This window comes from Poecilia reticulata, linkage group LG8 (assembly GCF_000633615.1).
Source record: "Poecilia reticulata strain Guanapo linkage group LG8, Guppy_female_1.0+MT, whole genome shotgun sequence".
Classification (NCBI taxonomy): Eukaryota; Metazoa; Chordata; class Actinopteri; order Cyprinodontiformes; family Poeciliidae; genus Poecilia; species Poecilia reticulata.
This window is the reverse complement of record NC_024338.1, coordinates 13,831,246-13,846,596: the sequence shown is the minus strand read 5'-3', so window position 1 is coordinate 13,846,596 and position 15,351 is coordinate 13,831,246. Positions and strand designations below refer to the sequence as shown.

Below are 15,351 nucleotides of genomic sequence, written 5' to 3'. Positions count from 1 at the left end.
AGTCTGACGCATGTTTTTTTTTTTTTTTGTTGTTGGTTGTCTCAACAAAAGGGTGAGGAAAGTGATATGTAAAGTTTGTGTGTCATAGCACCCGAGATGGTGTGCAGCCAAGTTGATGGCTGAGTGGGATTTTGCATTTGACAGGGTCCTCCGTGTGAGTGGCGCTTGTGTGACACAGGCGCCATGTTGCCAGTCACCTGAAACGGCGAGGTGACAGCAACAGCAGATCTGACACACACAACACAGTTCTGCCGCCTGAGCCCAGATATGACAGCGGAACATGTGTGTAAGGTCGCTGTGAGCGCAGTTGCCTTTGCAAAATACAACAAGTCAAATCATATCTCATTGAGCTAAAAAGCCCTGCAGGAGCCTTCCTGCCACGTAGCATTGTTTTTTTTTTTTTTTTTCCCCATTTGAAACAGAGCAGGAGAAAATGGCTCAACTGAACTCTCATTTCACACTGTCACATCCCGCTGTAGCCTGCTGGATTCCATTAAGAAATCACAGATCCATAAACACAGCTGCAGCATGTGTTTACTGCAGTGAGACGCCCCCACTGCAGTCTTAACGCAGGGTGAATAGTAAACCTGGTCTATGAGGGAGCTCTACCTGTTCCCCCTCTCCCTCAAAGAATACAGTGCTAGATCATTATTGATTCTGAGTGGCCTCCTTTAGGGTCATCCATACTTGCCAGGCCAGAACATTTAGCCCTTGTTAATATGCACCGTGCTGGTTGATATACGGCACTGTGGCAACTCTGCTTGCCTTATCGCAACAGTCTCCTGTATTTCATTCAGATTTAGCCACTATCCCACTGTTTCACTTTACAAAATGGATTCTTCCACCAGAAATGTATTCAGCACTGCCTATTCATTACAAGGCGCTGCTTTTTTTGGACACAAAGCTGCTGGAAGTGAGAGTTGACTTGTCGGGAAGAGTTTGTCAGTAGAAAGAATAATAGCATTGTAATATGACAAGTTTTCAGAGGGAGGAGAGGCAGCACTTTGATGTAGCTTAAAATGAAAATCTATTAATATGTATAGGGACACCGTCAAGACGTGGGGGCTCATAAATGTTTGGTGAGTGAGAGGCAGGAGGCTTCACTCTGGCCTTGGGAAGAGATGACTTTTTTTTTTTCTAGGACAGACTGAAACGGGCAAAGAAGAGAAAACAGAGACGGGAGAGGGCAGGAGAAACCGAAGAAGACACACTATCTCTCGGCACTTGGAAGAGGAGACAGAGACAACTAAGTCGCCTCACAGAGCAAAAACATTATACCTGTGCGCAGCCTGCAGTGTGTGTTTCTAGTTGCACTCATTGCTGTGGGAGTAATTGATAGGGTTGTGGAGAGCACCGAGCAGAGTGATTAACAGCAGAGAGGGCAGCAACGTATTTCTCAACAGAGCCCGGAAAGAGGAATGCTAAAGAATCAGACAAACATCCAAAGTGGCCTTAATCCAACCTTCAGCTCACTGCGATGACAGCGTGATGAGTTTCTGTCTCTTATTTCTGTTTGTTTGTGCACGTTCGCAGGAATGTGTGCCGCTGTGCGAATTTGTGTTTTGCGCTCTATTTTTCAGGCAACTAAGAATAGAAGAAATGGAGTCAACACAAGTCTTCCACCTCCCTGATTTTATATTCTTTCTCTCCGCAGCAGAGAAGAAGCTTTATTTCCCTTTCTCTCTCTGTCTACATGCCACTGCAGTGTATCACCCACCATTTCCGCCACCTGAAAAATATATTCCTAGTTGAGCTTTTAGAAAATTGCATTCCGTTTTCTATTTTATAAGGACCGCGGACACAAACTGGAGTAAAGCGGAAAACCTCTGCAGTCAGCATTTTTTTGCTCAGACATGGAAAAATACTGCCTCCTTTGCCCTGCAAAAGTATTTAGACCCGCTAGATTTGTTTTATATTTTGACAAATCTAAAATGAGCTTTGCCACTGCAAAGCTTACTTTTTTATTAATGGGATTTTATATAATAAACAAAAAATGCTTAATGGTGAAGTGAAAGAAGAGTTCTACATAAGTTACTTTTTTTTCCACAAAAAACCGCCTGAAAAGGGCACTTTGTTTCCTCGTGATTCAATATTTTGTAGAAACACCATTACAGCATTTACAGCTGATCTTTAGAGCCTAGCCTCATAAATATGCTTTAACCTAAGCTTTCCCTTGTAGCACGGGCAGCATGTTTAGGTTCACTGTAATCCATAAAGGGGAGCTTTGGCCGTAGAATCAATTATTTTACAGACTTTTGCAGGTTTTCTCACAGTTTTGCCCTGGACTTGTCTCCATCTGTCTTCCCTGATCAACTCTGACTAGCTTCCGCATCCCTGTTGAAGAAAATGGTTGAGACATGTAATGCTCTCCTTGCCCAGAGCCAAGATGATGGGTCGAATGGCACTCTGTGAGATATTCATAGGATGCTTATTTATAGCCTAACTCTGCTTTAAACTGCTCCACAACTTCATCTCCGGCCTGTTTGCTTTGTTGTTTAGTTTCCGTGATGCAGTTTAAATGTTCACTAATCTGAAAGAACTCTGTCACTTTCACAGAAAAGATTGATTTACATTGAGATTTAATTACTCTATCTACTCCATCTTTTAATTAGGTGACTTTGAATGCTGTGTTGAATAGATTTACAAGATTATATTAAGAGTTTCTGACACTAATACTAATGCACGCCAAATTATTCAGAGTTGTAGTTGTTAAAAAATTAAAACTTTCTTTCCGCTTCACTATTTTGTACTTATTTATAGTGGTGTGCCACTTACAACCCCAATTAAATACACTGAAAGATTGAAATCTGCAGCATGATAAATTGAAAAAAAAAAAAAAGCTAAAAGGGTATGAATAGTTTTGCGAGGCACTGTTCTGTTTTAACTCTCCCAAATGACTGAGTCCAGTGGACCCCCTTCAACTTCCTCCACAGCTGGGTCCTACTGGATGAAAGTTCTGGATGCTAGCACTAGTCATTAAGTCAGTCCCTCCCTGTTCTAACCTTGGAAGTAATGACTGCACTCACAGTTGGAGGGAGGGGACATGACGTGTCCCAACTAACACAGTTTCACAGGATTTGCAGTCTTGCTTTCCTGTCCTCACCCTTCTACAATGAAATTGGCTCACAGTCTCCTGGTCTTGGAGGTTGTTTGTCCAGTTTGATCTTGGCGTGAGATGATAAATAATCCGTGTKGATGGTGATGCTGACCGTGCCGGTGCCAAGGTGCAGGGCCGTCTGCTGTTGCTAATGGTTCTTTCTTCCCTTTTCTTTTTAACCAGATACTTCTTTTATTTTATTTTATTTTATTTATTTATTTTATTTATTTTTTTGGTCAATTTCTCCTCCTTCCTCTCACTTTTTCACTCTGTTGACGGGCAACCCTGAGAGGTGTTGTGACAATCCCACAGGAATCCCTGGAGATGTGAGACTTCCCATGACATGCACACCACAATCACGCTCACAGCGGGGATCCGAGAGCCATGTGACTTTTGACAAGTCTGTTCTTGGAGAACGCCGTTCCACTCGCACACAGCACTTTTGCCTGAGCAAACACGGAGGAAAAGCGGGTGCAAGCGCTATAATATAGAGGGCGGAGCTGAGATTTCAGCACATGTATCTGGTAGTCCCCAGCTGACATGGATGGATATCGAGGGACCCGGACTTTACCTGTTTGTGCCAGCTGAGGCCTCACTGTGATTCAGCACACCCAGCTATTGATTTGTGTGTGATGAGCCTGCTGCTGTAGACATTTCTCTTATCCCTTTCTTGTCTTTACCCCCTTCCCACCCCTCCACCCCCTCCTGACTTTGTCTCTTGGTCTATCTGTGTTTCTGAGGCGTTCCACTCTGTCAAGCCCTCCCTTTCCCCTTGTTGTTTGTTCTCTATTGCTTTGATGAGCCGGTCTCGGCCAGGCAAGCCAGCAGCTCCCCACTGATTGGATGGTCGATGGGTTGTGTTGTGTTTTCTTTTTTTTTTTTTTTTGCCGGCTTCTGTGGCAGGCGTCTCTGGCTCTATAAATCAAGTAAGGCCGGAAGAAGCTCTTAAAATGAAACGTTGACGTAGACTATGCATGGAGATGAAGGAAGCAAAACGGGCTTGTTAAACTCTCAGAAGACAACTGGTCACAGATAGATAGCTTCATCACCACCTTTCCATCTGCCATTTTTCTATCTCTTGCTCTGTCTTTCTTTCCATTTTCTTTCTTTTTTTTTGCAGCTGGAGAGAAAAACGGCGTGATGCTCTTCGTCGGTTTCTTTCTCCGACAGGTTCTTGGAGCTGCGCTTTCGGCACAAGAGGAAATTGGGAGGTGGGGTGGGGGGTGTTTTGTGGTAAGACGGGGCTGAGAGTGTGTGCTATGGGTGGATTGTGTTGTTGAGGGGTTATTGATAAATGTGAAAGGAAATGGAAAAGGATTAAAATCCAGGTCAGGCCATTTTGCCCCTTCTCATTTTCCATTCAAGCCATCCTTTATGTGAGTAGCCAGCCATAACGCAGACAGATAACTTGCTTTAAAAAAAAAAAAAAACACAGAGCGTGAGAGAAAGGACAGCGTTTTATTTAATCTCAATTTTCTCTTTTTTCCTGCATCTGTTTTTCCTTTCATTCTCTTTCCTTTCCCTCTCTTCTTCTTCCTGTCTCTCTATATTATCTCTCTGTCTCCTTCTTTCTCCTTTTTTTCCGATGCTTGAATAGAAGTGGATCAAAAAGGTAAAGTCCACAATGAACATAACAACCACAGTTCGCCCCTTCCTCCCTCTTCCTTCTCCTACTCCCCTCTACCTCTCCTCCCCCCATATTCCTTCCTAACCCTGCACCCTGTGTAGTGGTCATGTTTGATGTTGATATCCCTTCCTCTTCTTTCTCGATCTCTAAACGCCTCCTCTTCCCTTTCCGTTCTACTTTGACGTGTAACCAAAACTCTAAAATCCCTCTAGATCTCCTCCTTGGTTTTGATGACAACACCCTGAATACCAAAACACACCCACACATGTCAGTTATCACACAAAAAAAAGCATAATGGAGGGTCAGCCCCGTGTCTATGAGAGATAAACGAGAAAATTACCTCACACATCTGTCTAAAGTAACACACAACATACATAATTACTTTTTCTTTGGTGCCAAAATCCATCCATGTCTGAAATGTAGATTCATCTCGCCGCTATTGCCTCAGACACTTTCTAATAGATGTTCCTCATGATTCAGATTTCACAAACACATTTTCCAACACTTTTTCCAGATTGATCTGTCCCTGCAGATTTAAGAGAAAAGACAGTCGCCATCTTCAATTACATTACTCGACCGCTCATTTTCTCCATATTGTATCTCTTTGCCTCTATTTTTTAATTTTCCAGGACCAACATTAAGTCTGTTGTTTTTGGAAACCTCAAGGGAAACTGTAGTGTTAGGATAACTCAGTAATTAGACAAACTTGCTTTCATATTATTGTTAACAGCATCCCATTTTCAGGTACTTCAGCGTCCTTCTCTCATTCTGTCCATATTAATTCTTTTGAAATGATAATTACCACATTTGACTACCTCGTTTCCACTTCCCACCTACTTACAGCTCATCTTTCTATGTTGTGTTTTCCATCCTCCCTTTGAGTTTGTTCTCCCTCTCTTCAACTTAATTGGTTTATCTCTCAGATTACACCTGGCCATTACAAAAAAAAGACCACAGGCTCTTTGAAGATGTTTTCCTCTCTTTCTCCTCCTTTCTTTAACCCAATCCCCTTTTCTGATTTAGTTATTGTAAGCGCATACGTGCCCCCTTGTAGCCCCTCACACCGTAAACCCTTGTCTTCTTCAGTGTCCATCTCTTCTGGTTCCACTTGTGTCCAAGAAGAGAAGCGGGATTGGGGGGGAGGGAGGCGTATCCTCTATAGGGAGCCCTTCAGCTTCGTGTAATGGCTTCTCTGATGCTGCCTGAGCCGAGCCAAAGCACTTTTAAAGAGCTCCAATCAGCACCTCAATCACAGGATTCTCAAAGTGCAAAAGATAGACTTGACCCTGTGGAAGGTCAAGGCAACAATAGTTGCAGATATTTTTAGCTTTCCAACGAGCCTCTACTGCCCCTCCCAGGTCCTCACCCCTTCTACCGTCTCCGAACCCCTCACTCACATCAGTGCCCCTCTCAGCTGTCCTCCTGCCTTGCGCCATATAGCCGGATCCATACACTGGAACAATTAAAGTCTCATTGCAGTTGTCGTCAACTGGTTTATGGACTCCTTTGTCTGTTCTTGTGTTTGTGGCTTTTATTAACATGAATCATTGTCTCCACGTTCTTCTCCCACTGCAAGTGGCTATTTCAGCTCATTTTGTCCGTGCTTGTAGTGAAGTAGGAAGCTACAAATCCCTGTTCCTCCTGCTTTCACCTCACCCAGCTGATTGTATTTATTTACCATGCTTCCTCCCACTAACATTCAAAGGAAAACCCTTTTTTTCCTTTGTCCGCACTCCAGCCCATATTAATCTTCAGACATTCCCCCACTGGTGTTGAGTGTTTGTTTTAATTTTTATTTGCTTAAATTACTTTTGCTTTCTGTTATTTGTAAAATTAACCATTCCTAGTTGATTTGTGGAATGACAAAGTGTGTATCGGGATGATGTTCAACTTTTGGTTATGATGTAACAATCCAATGAACCGCTGTCAGCCTACCTGCTGTCAGTCCATATCAAGGCTATGCCGCCAACAGCTGCCTCTCCCATCCCATCACTTCTTCTGTCCCTTTTCTCACCCTTCTCGCTGACAGTCTACCAGTGCCCAAATCATCCTGCTATCTCTTTTATCAGTGCTGGCAGGACAAAGTAGTGTTTCTCTTGCCTCAATTTGTTTATTTCTGAGGCAAAAACGGCAAGAAATTGAATCAGTATTAGGACACTGTTGACAATCTCTGTATTATCATAAAGAGTTTGGATGAGGGAACATGCAGAACAAAGCAATGCCTCAAATAAAAGGCTTTCTATGTGTCATTTCAAAAAGTGCGAGGAAATAAGTGAGAAAACAGAGTACTGTGTGACAGAAAAAAATACAAAGAATGGCTGTGAATGGAAAAAAAACAAGAGAGAACACACAGTTGCTATAGAGACGAGGAGTCTGGCAGCATCCCCTCATTAGGAATGACCCACCACACACAAGCACAGTCATGTGACCACGGCAGTGCGTACACCCATTTTTTGACGTAGGGAAATGAGGGAGGGAGTGCACAGTGCACATGTAAAAAGTCATTACAATTTTAAAGTCAGGGGAAGAGAGAGGCAAACGAGCGAGTGAAGCAGGTGGAGATGAATTGGAGATTAATACGAAACACAGCCAGTTTAGGAGACTGTCTGCAAACACAGGATCTCTGGAAGACTTTGAGCAGGAGTGAGGAGAGGAGGAAGCTAACGTTACAAACAGGAAGGCTTGTTGATGCTCCCCCACTCAAGCCTCATCCAGAATACAGTGCGCTCCTCTGTTGTTGTCTGTATCTTCACCCAGTAGCCATGTCCCTATCAACTTTCATGACATTCAGACTCAGCTTCACACAGAGGTAGATAACATTTTGATTTCAGAGGATACTGTTTTCTGTTGCTGTCTGCTTTTGGTCTCAGTTAAGGGTATTCTCTGGGGTGAATGTTTGGGTTGATAAAGCTTTAAAACTCGCCTCTTCCGGCGTCTGGACGGCGTGTTCTTGCATGCATTGTCTAAGAATGTGTGTGTCCCAGAGTGTATGTCTGTTTATGTTTATGCTGTATTGTGATTTTACTCCTAAGACCTGACCCAGTATAGTCTAAAAGGAAGAGGAAACACAATGGGAGTTCCCCCTCCCCCTTTCTTTCCTTAAATATCTCTCTTCTTCTGTCACTCTTTATCACTCCTCAGCAAATTAACTCACTCCTAATTCTGATTTCACAGGAAATAACCTATTTACTCTCTTTTGCTCCACTCCTCCTTCTCTTCTTTTTTGTACACAACAGAACATTCTTACATTCCTCTTGCTGCTTTCTTCTCTACTTCTTCTTTTCTGTGTCTCTAAACTGCAAACATGCATGCAACACAGACGCACCACATTAATCAACATCAAGATACCCGTAAACACACCAATCCGTGAACGAATTCCAGCACATGCCATCAGAAGAACACCATGCACTCATGCACGCCCATTAACTGTCCAAGCATGGATGCAGGTTAGCTTGACATGCTCCATTCTGCCCCCTGCTGAATGCTTACTGCATATGCCAGTAACAGGTTGGGGATTCAATTAGAGCAGCATGCTCACAGCAGTTAGTTCTATGAGTAGCACCACTGCAGTCTGGACTGGACTGGGCAATCGCATTGGCCAGAAGAACCCTAAGTTTCTTGTAGATGGAACAAAAATAAAAGGAAAAACAACAAAAAAGGAAAAGCACAGCTCTTAAGAAATCTACTGCCAACCATTGGCAGGGGGTGTTCAGATCATCAAAGTGGAGCATTAGCCATCACCAAGATGCTGTCACATCAAATTTGAAAACAGCACGGACTGCAGGCAACAGCCAAAATGAAAGGTCTAAATTTAGCCGAAAGCTGTCAGTGTTCACTTTTACCGGTCGATCACAAATGGATGCTAAACACTAATGGGAGGTTTTTGCTGTCATTTTCAAGAAAGTTCTCAGGCTTTCATCGCTTCATACCGGAGCCTCATTTATTGACAAGTAAAAGCTGACCTGTGCCTGGGAAAGGAATTACAGAGATAAATAGTCAATTATTACGGCAGCATTTCCCAGTATGTGTGGTGGTAATTGGCAGCCTTGAGTACGATAGCTACAGCCTGCGTTTTAATCCCTGATAAGGTAAGTTTCATTAGTCATTTGGCCGGTTTAGGGTAACAAAAAGAGAAAAAAAAGTGTTGTGTGTGTGCTTCATGATAGCTTCACTGAAATGACTCCAAGATTTCCATCCGTAGCCAAAGAGGAATTAATCTATTTATCCATCTCACATAATCCCAGATGGCTCTACGGAAGCTAACCTGCTTGAGCCAGACTAGGATAATGCCTAATCTCAAGACTTATGCCTAATGCTTAATGCCTTATTCCTAATACCTCATTCATTCTGTGGTCATAATAGCCTCTTGTACTATACGTCTCTGCAGCCAGAGTTTGGCTGCTCTGGCTTCCTGCTGTTAAACACTTCACAGTTACAATTGGGAGGGAGACGAAGCAAAGGAAAGCCAAGAAGAGCCGGTAAACAGGAAAGCAGCCGGGGGAAGCTGGGGAGTGCAGGTCAGACTTAATGAAGCCCCCCAGGCAAGGTTTGCAGGATGTGAAGCGTGGCCACTCTTTCTGTTTGCCATGCGAATGTGTGAATAAGAGTGTTTGTGTGAGTCTCAAGGTCTGTGCATACAGCTTAGACGCCACTGATGAGCCCCTTTGACACCGATCCAACCCTGCCACTAGTTCATTAGAATAAACCAATGTGCAATGATTGTAGGGGAAGAGGTGGAGGAAGACGGGAGGGGGTCGAGGAGGAGCAAGGCTGATGGTCTCTGCTGGGCTGCTGTATTAGTGAACTGACGAGGCCAAAAGAGTACAGAATGCAACCTGTTCAGTACAAGGCAAGGGGGTTAGGTGCAATATGTCACATGGTATTATAGTAGTAAAGTGTTTCAGGTTTAGGCTAAATTAATTTTTTTTGATGTTCTTTATGCACCAGAATATACTTTACTTTCAAGACATATTTTATATCCTAGATTAAATTTAAACATTTGATAGAAATATAGATGTGTTTTCTGTTTTAGGTAATAGGAAATAAAGTACGTTGTTGATAGAGAAGTAGGCTTGTATGTTTGTTTTTATGCGTCCTTCATGCTACCTTGAGGCACAGTGTTGTTTATGGGTCACCTACATACCAAGCCTTTTTACTGTTTATTTAGCTATTTACAGTACCATTGTACTTTTTAGGGAGTGTCCTACTTGTGTTGGTCGTTTTCCACTTATCCACTTATTTTATCCTCAGCAAAAGAAAAAAACAAAAAATAAAATCACCCGTTCTTTAAAGTATTTAATCCTCTAATAATTTTCACATTTCAGTCACTCATAATTACATATTCGGAGCGAACACCTTAGCCCGTCTCAATACATTCAAGTAAACATTTTGGTTCGACAATGGAGCATGACAAGCCTCCTGTTCGTGAGGAGTCTTTATTCAGTGTTTGTTTGTGCCTGACTGATTAGATTCCTGTTTGGCTGGCAGTCTCAATCCCTGTTGGACCCTTCAGACAGAACAGGCTGATTCCTAGGAGACCGAGCAGCACAGATCACCAGCCACTAGCAGCAGCAGCAGCACAGCAGAAAGCACAAAGAGAAAGCTGGATTTCTGGGAGCCTTGATTTACTCCTCCATCCTCTCTGTTGGGATTCTCCTCCTCTGCCAGAATCCATGCAATATTCAAGACAGTTTGAGCCTAGACTGATCCATCACTCAAACGGTTACAGTTTGACAGGATATGTACTGTACGTGTGTGTGTGTGTGTGTGTGTGTGTGTGTGTGTGTGTGTGTGTGTGTGTGTGTGTGTGTGTGTGTGTGTGTGTGTGTGTGTAGGTTTGTGTGCGGAGATGCTTGTGTGGTATCCCTGTGTGAATGGCAACAGTCTGCTTGCGATTTCGCTTGTGCTGTCTGCGTCCAAATGTCCCTGCAGTGTCTAATTAGTTCAGGGATGCGTTCAGTCATGAGGTGACCAGCAGGTGTCTGGTTCTGCCGCAACCGTGAGCCCCCGAGACACGCAGATAAACTGGTAATGGAATACATGGGGACCATTCAGCTGTTTTATTCTGTAATGCGTCCAATTCTGCTACTCCCTTGACCCTCACTACTTTCTGTTGCTGGGACCTCTGTGATGTCAGAGTGCCGTGGATGCCCACAGGTTTGCTCATAGATAACCTGACACGCCCGTTGGATCCCCGGGCAGCATCTCTGACACTCAGGGATGCACAACATCAGACAGCCAATTTACACCAGTCCCCAGTGGATGACCTCCACTAGTCCAAAATAGACGACGTCTCTGTGCAGTGTGTATATGTGTCTTATTTGTTGGATGGATTCTTCAACTTTTTCGTTGAGCTTCAGTGTCTGTTTGCGAGTGGGAATGTTGTTTGTGTGTGACGCTGAGTCGCAGTTGCAGAGGAAGGGGAAGCTAATGCAACCTCACATCTTTACCCCAGAATGAGCTGGGAGGGGGAGAGGGGGTCGTCTTGGAGGCATTACTCTTGACTGAGATCCAAATTTGAGTTCTAATAAAACAATCTCCACAATATTTTTTTTTCTAACACCCAGGTGCAGAGCAAAGAAGCAAAGGCCTTTTGAAAGAGAAAATGCACAATCAAATAAAAAGTAGGCCAAGATAAATTAAATTAGCGACTACATCTAAGCAGCGACTGCAGCCAGAAATCTCCCATTCATCATATTCAAATGTTTTTCGAACACAATGCTCAAGTTCTTCAAATGAGCTTTTATGTGTTCCCTCATTTCAAATCTGATAATGTTCACCACCTATTTCCATCTCTCTCACCCATTCTCCAGCTATTCTATAGTCTTTTCATTTCTATACTTGCTTTTATCTACTCAGAGCTTTCTCTTTAGCCTTCACAATATCTTTCTCCTGCTTCATATTCTAGTCTTTCCCCCCCATTTCTTTTCTCTCTCTTCCTCACCTACCATCTTCATGATAACTGTCATTATTGCTATGCTTTGTTTTCATTTTTCCCTCATTCTATTTTTTGTTTTGTTTTGTTTGTTATGCTACTGCTCCTCTCCAGTTTTTGTGTGCCCCGGGACGTTGCTGCGGGTGCAGGTGCCCAGCTCTCAGCAGGAGGCAGAGCACCAGGCGGGGGCATGGTGTAAGGACCCTCTGCAGTCTGGGGATCGTCTGTATGTCATGCCCTGGACCCCCTATCGCACTGACATGCTGTATGAGTATGCCTCCTGGGAAGACTTTAAACAGAACAGAGCCACGACTACCTACAAGTGAGTGCATCTCCCACTGCCTTGGATGATCAAATGGCATCTGTTGCTGTATCGATTCATTGGCTTTTGATGTGGATATGGGTAGGGATATCAGAATGGCCCCACTGAGGCTTCTGCATTGTACTGCACCACATACATTGGTTTGCTAATCATCTTCGTCTCTCTCTTTTTTTTTTTTCTTCCTTCTTTTTTGCAGGTTACCAAACAGAGTCGATGGCACAGGCTTCGTAGTCTATGATGGTGCTGTATTTTACAACAAAGAACGCACAAGAAACATTGTCAAGTATGACCTGCGTACGCGCATCAAAAGCGGCGAAGCCATCGTCACAAACGCCAACTATCACGACACGTCACCGTACCGCTGGGGGGGGAAGTCGGACATTGACCTCGCCGTGGACGAGAACGGCCTCTGGGTGATATACGCCACCGAATCCAACAACGGACGACTGGTGGTCAGCCAGGTGGGAGACCAGTGGTGCACCGCGAGGAAAGGGATATGGATTGCAAATGCAGGATTAGATTATCCAGAAATCTCATCCGAGTGGTCCGGCRAATTGTCAATACGGAGGAATAACTTTCTCTGAGATTACAAGCCCGCACCGACAGATGAGATCAGGAGAGGCTGCTGTCTGATAAAAAAGAGCAGTATAAATATAATCAGAAATATTTCGGGTCACATTGTAAATCCCATCATATGAAGAAATATCTTTGCTAGCAAGATTAGTATTTGATTTATTTTACATTGCATCTCGTCTACAAAACAAATCATTTTGACTTTGGAGATATTATGACCTAAAAAGATGCGCGTCATCCTCGATAATACCAGGATGCATTGCTTTTTCTTTGTTTGCAAAATAATCTCGAAATGGGATCCCTCCGTGAAGAGTTGGTTTAGTATATATTACTATTTTAATATCAGTTGCTATTTAATTTTTGTTTTAAAACATACAAGTCTTATCTCCTAAAGAGCTCAAACAAATAAATCAGTAACCTGTAAGTCAGTAAGTTTAAGCTTACTGAGATTGAGTTATTTTGGAAAGAGATTTGGCAAACATTTTAATCTTTATATGTGCAAACTGGACACATCTCAAACTCTGGAGCTGTAATTGCAGCAAAAAGGTGGTTTCACAAAGTATTGACTTGAACTGGGTAGCTACATAGACACAGTCTGTAGATTTTTAAATGTGAAATCCTAAAAGTTTAATGCCTTTTCCTTTCATATCACAATGAGACACTTCTTTGTGTTAAAGCTCTCTGATCAACTACGTTTTCATTTTCTCTTCACCCGCAGGTTAACCCTTACACACTACGCTTTGAAGGCACCTGGGAGACGAGCTTCGACAAGAGGATGGCGTCCAACGCCTTCATGGCCTGTGGCGTTCTGTACGCGGTGCGCTCAGTCTACCAGGACGATGACAGTGAAGCAGGCGGAGACCTGGTGATGTATGCCTACAACACCAATCGTGCGCGAGAGGAGCCGGTCAACATCGCTTTTCCGAACCCCTACCAGTACATATCCTCTGTGGACTACAACCCTCGAGACAACCAGCTGTACGTCTGGAATAACTACAACGTGCTGCGCTACCCGCTCGAGTTCGGGCCACCGGACCCCACCACTGGTGAGCAGTGATTCCAAGGAAAGCATACATAAAGGAAAGCATAGCATAATGTGCTATGACGGAGTCGTTAACCAGGAACTTATGCTTTGTCTCTCAGACACTTTGCTCAAATTTGTAAAACGCTCTTTCAGCAACAGCTTAAATATTTTAGTCTGCACCACATGCTATTTCTCTTGATCTGAGAAACTCTTCAGATGGCACATGTAAGATATGCTTCTTTGAATTTCGAGGGCTTCAGATTGCAAATTATCCTCCAGCGTGTTAATAATAATATGGGATAGCTTTTTTTCCCTCATACGTCTGCCGCGGCACCTCATATCAAGTTGAGTGTGTCATGAATAATGAAAAAGTCATCATCACCTGATCAACTGTAATGTCAAAAAGGGTGTGGCATGCTGCTTTTCGGCAGTTCATCCGTGCGAGGGGACGACTGTGATGTGCTGCAAGTCTGAGCTGCGTACAGATGGGCAAGAAGCTGAGATTAGGCGCAGAGAGAAACGAGGTGGAGACGAGCAGGCGGCAGCGCTCGCAGAGTCGCACGCTGACTCTGTGTTTGATCTGCTAGGATTTTGTAGTTGTGATGTGTTGCTTTCATCTTCACATTAGGTTTGGTTGTTAGTGACGGTGACTTCTCTGATGCATTTGATAAATTATTAATTTATCTCTGAATTGTGATGTTGCTGTCCTCCCCGGCGCCTCCTTTCTGCTCCCCAGAGTTTCTTTGAGAGGCTTAAAAAATTGTTTGTCACCCCGATTACAGAGCAACTACTTTTTGAACTAAGCTTCTGAGGAATGTGTTACATTCACATGTCCTTCGTTTCTTAATTTCCTTGATGTATAATTTGTTATTTGATTTCTCACACAGCCTCTATTAAGATGCAAACTCTCTGTTACCACTCAATTTACTCGCAGGGCCTCTGACCACCACCCAAGTGACCCCTACTCCACCATCAAGATCGTTCACCTCCAGTGCGAGTCCCTCTACCGTACGACCTCTGGCTCCCACCTCGCGCCCAATCGGCTCCATTAACAAGCATCCCGATCTGCGTCCGATCACAGCCACCGTACCTGTCACACGYCGGCCGCCGCCTCCTCCTCCTGCTCATCAAGGCCCAGATCGGCATTTTTGTGAGACTAAGCTCATTCGGGGAATCCAGTGGCCGACCACTCAGCGAGGGGAAACTGTGGACCGTCCCTGTCCTAAAGGATCTCTGGGTGAGGATATCAGCTTGTAGCTCTTCTGTTTAAAATGCACTCAGACTGCATGTAGTGCCTTGCAAAGGCATTCTTAACTTCATTGTATTTCACTGGGATTTTATAGACCAACACAAGGTGGATAATAATTGTGCAGCAGAAGGATATAGGTTCTCAAAATTTCCCCACAAATTAATATCTGAAAAGTGGGTCGTGCATCTATATTCAGCAATTCTAAAAATGTTTTTTTTTTCAAGCTGAGTTAGGTTGGACAAAGACAGATGGCCTCACTTTTTCTTGCAACAAAACTTCATTTGGGCTTAGTTGGGTCGTTGTAATATGTGGATATGATTTGATCTAAACCATTTTATTGTGGTTCTGTCTGTATTTTTTGGGTGTTATTCAGCTGGAAGGTGATTAACGCATTTTACAGCTTCTAGTTTTCTTACAGAATTCAGCTCCAAAGTGTATAATATAGCAATAAACACTTTTCAGATTTATACTTTGAGCTGGTGTGTCCCTTATGAGTTCCATTAAAGCTTGTGGTTTCAACAGGGT

The 15,351-nt window shown here is 43.5% G+C and overlaps 1 protein-coding gene across 2 annotated transcripts in view; it reads left to right on the top strand.

Moving 5' to 3' along the window:
* adgrl1a (adhesion G protein-coupled receptor L1a) overlaps positions 1-15,351 on the top strand; it is a 103,994-nt gene that overhangs the window by 67,432 nt on the left and 21,211 nt on the right. Inside the window, exons 5-9 of one of the 2 annotated variants that reach the window (XM_008416067.2) lie at positions 4,695-4,709; positions 11,773-11,980; positions 12,177-12,441; positions 13,272-13,599; positions 14,512-14,814. In XM_008416067.2, the coding sequence (XP_008414289.1) occupies positions 4,695-4,709; positions 11,773-11,980; positions 12,177-12,441; positions 13,272-13,599; positions 14,512-14,814 (1,119 nt within the window). The remainder of the gene's footprint in view (positions 1-4,694; positions 4,710-11,772; positions 11,981-12,176; positions 12,442-13,271; positions 13,600-14,511; positions 14,815-15,351) is intronic. The other variant, XM_008416068.2, reaches the window with a different exon arrangement.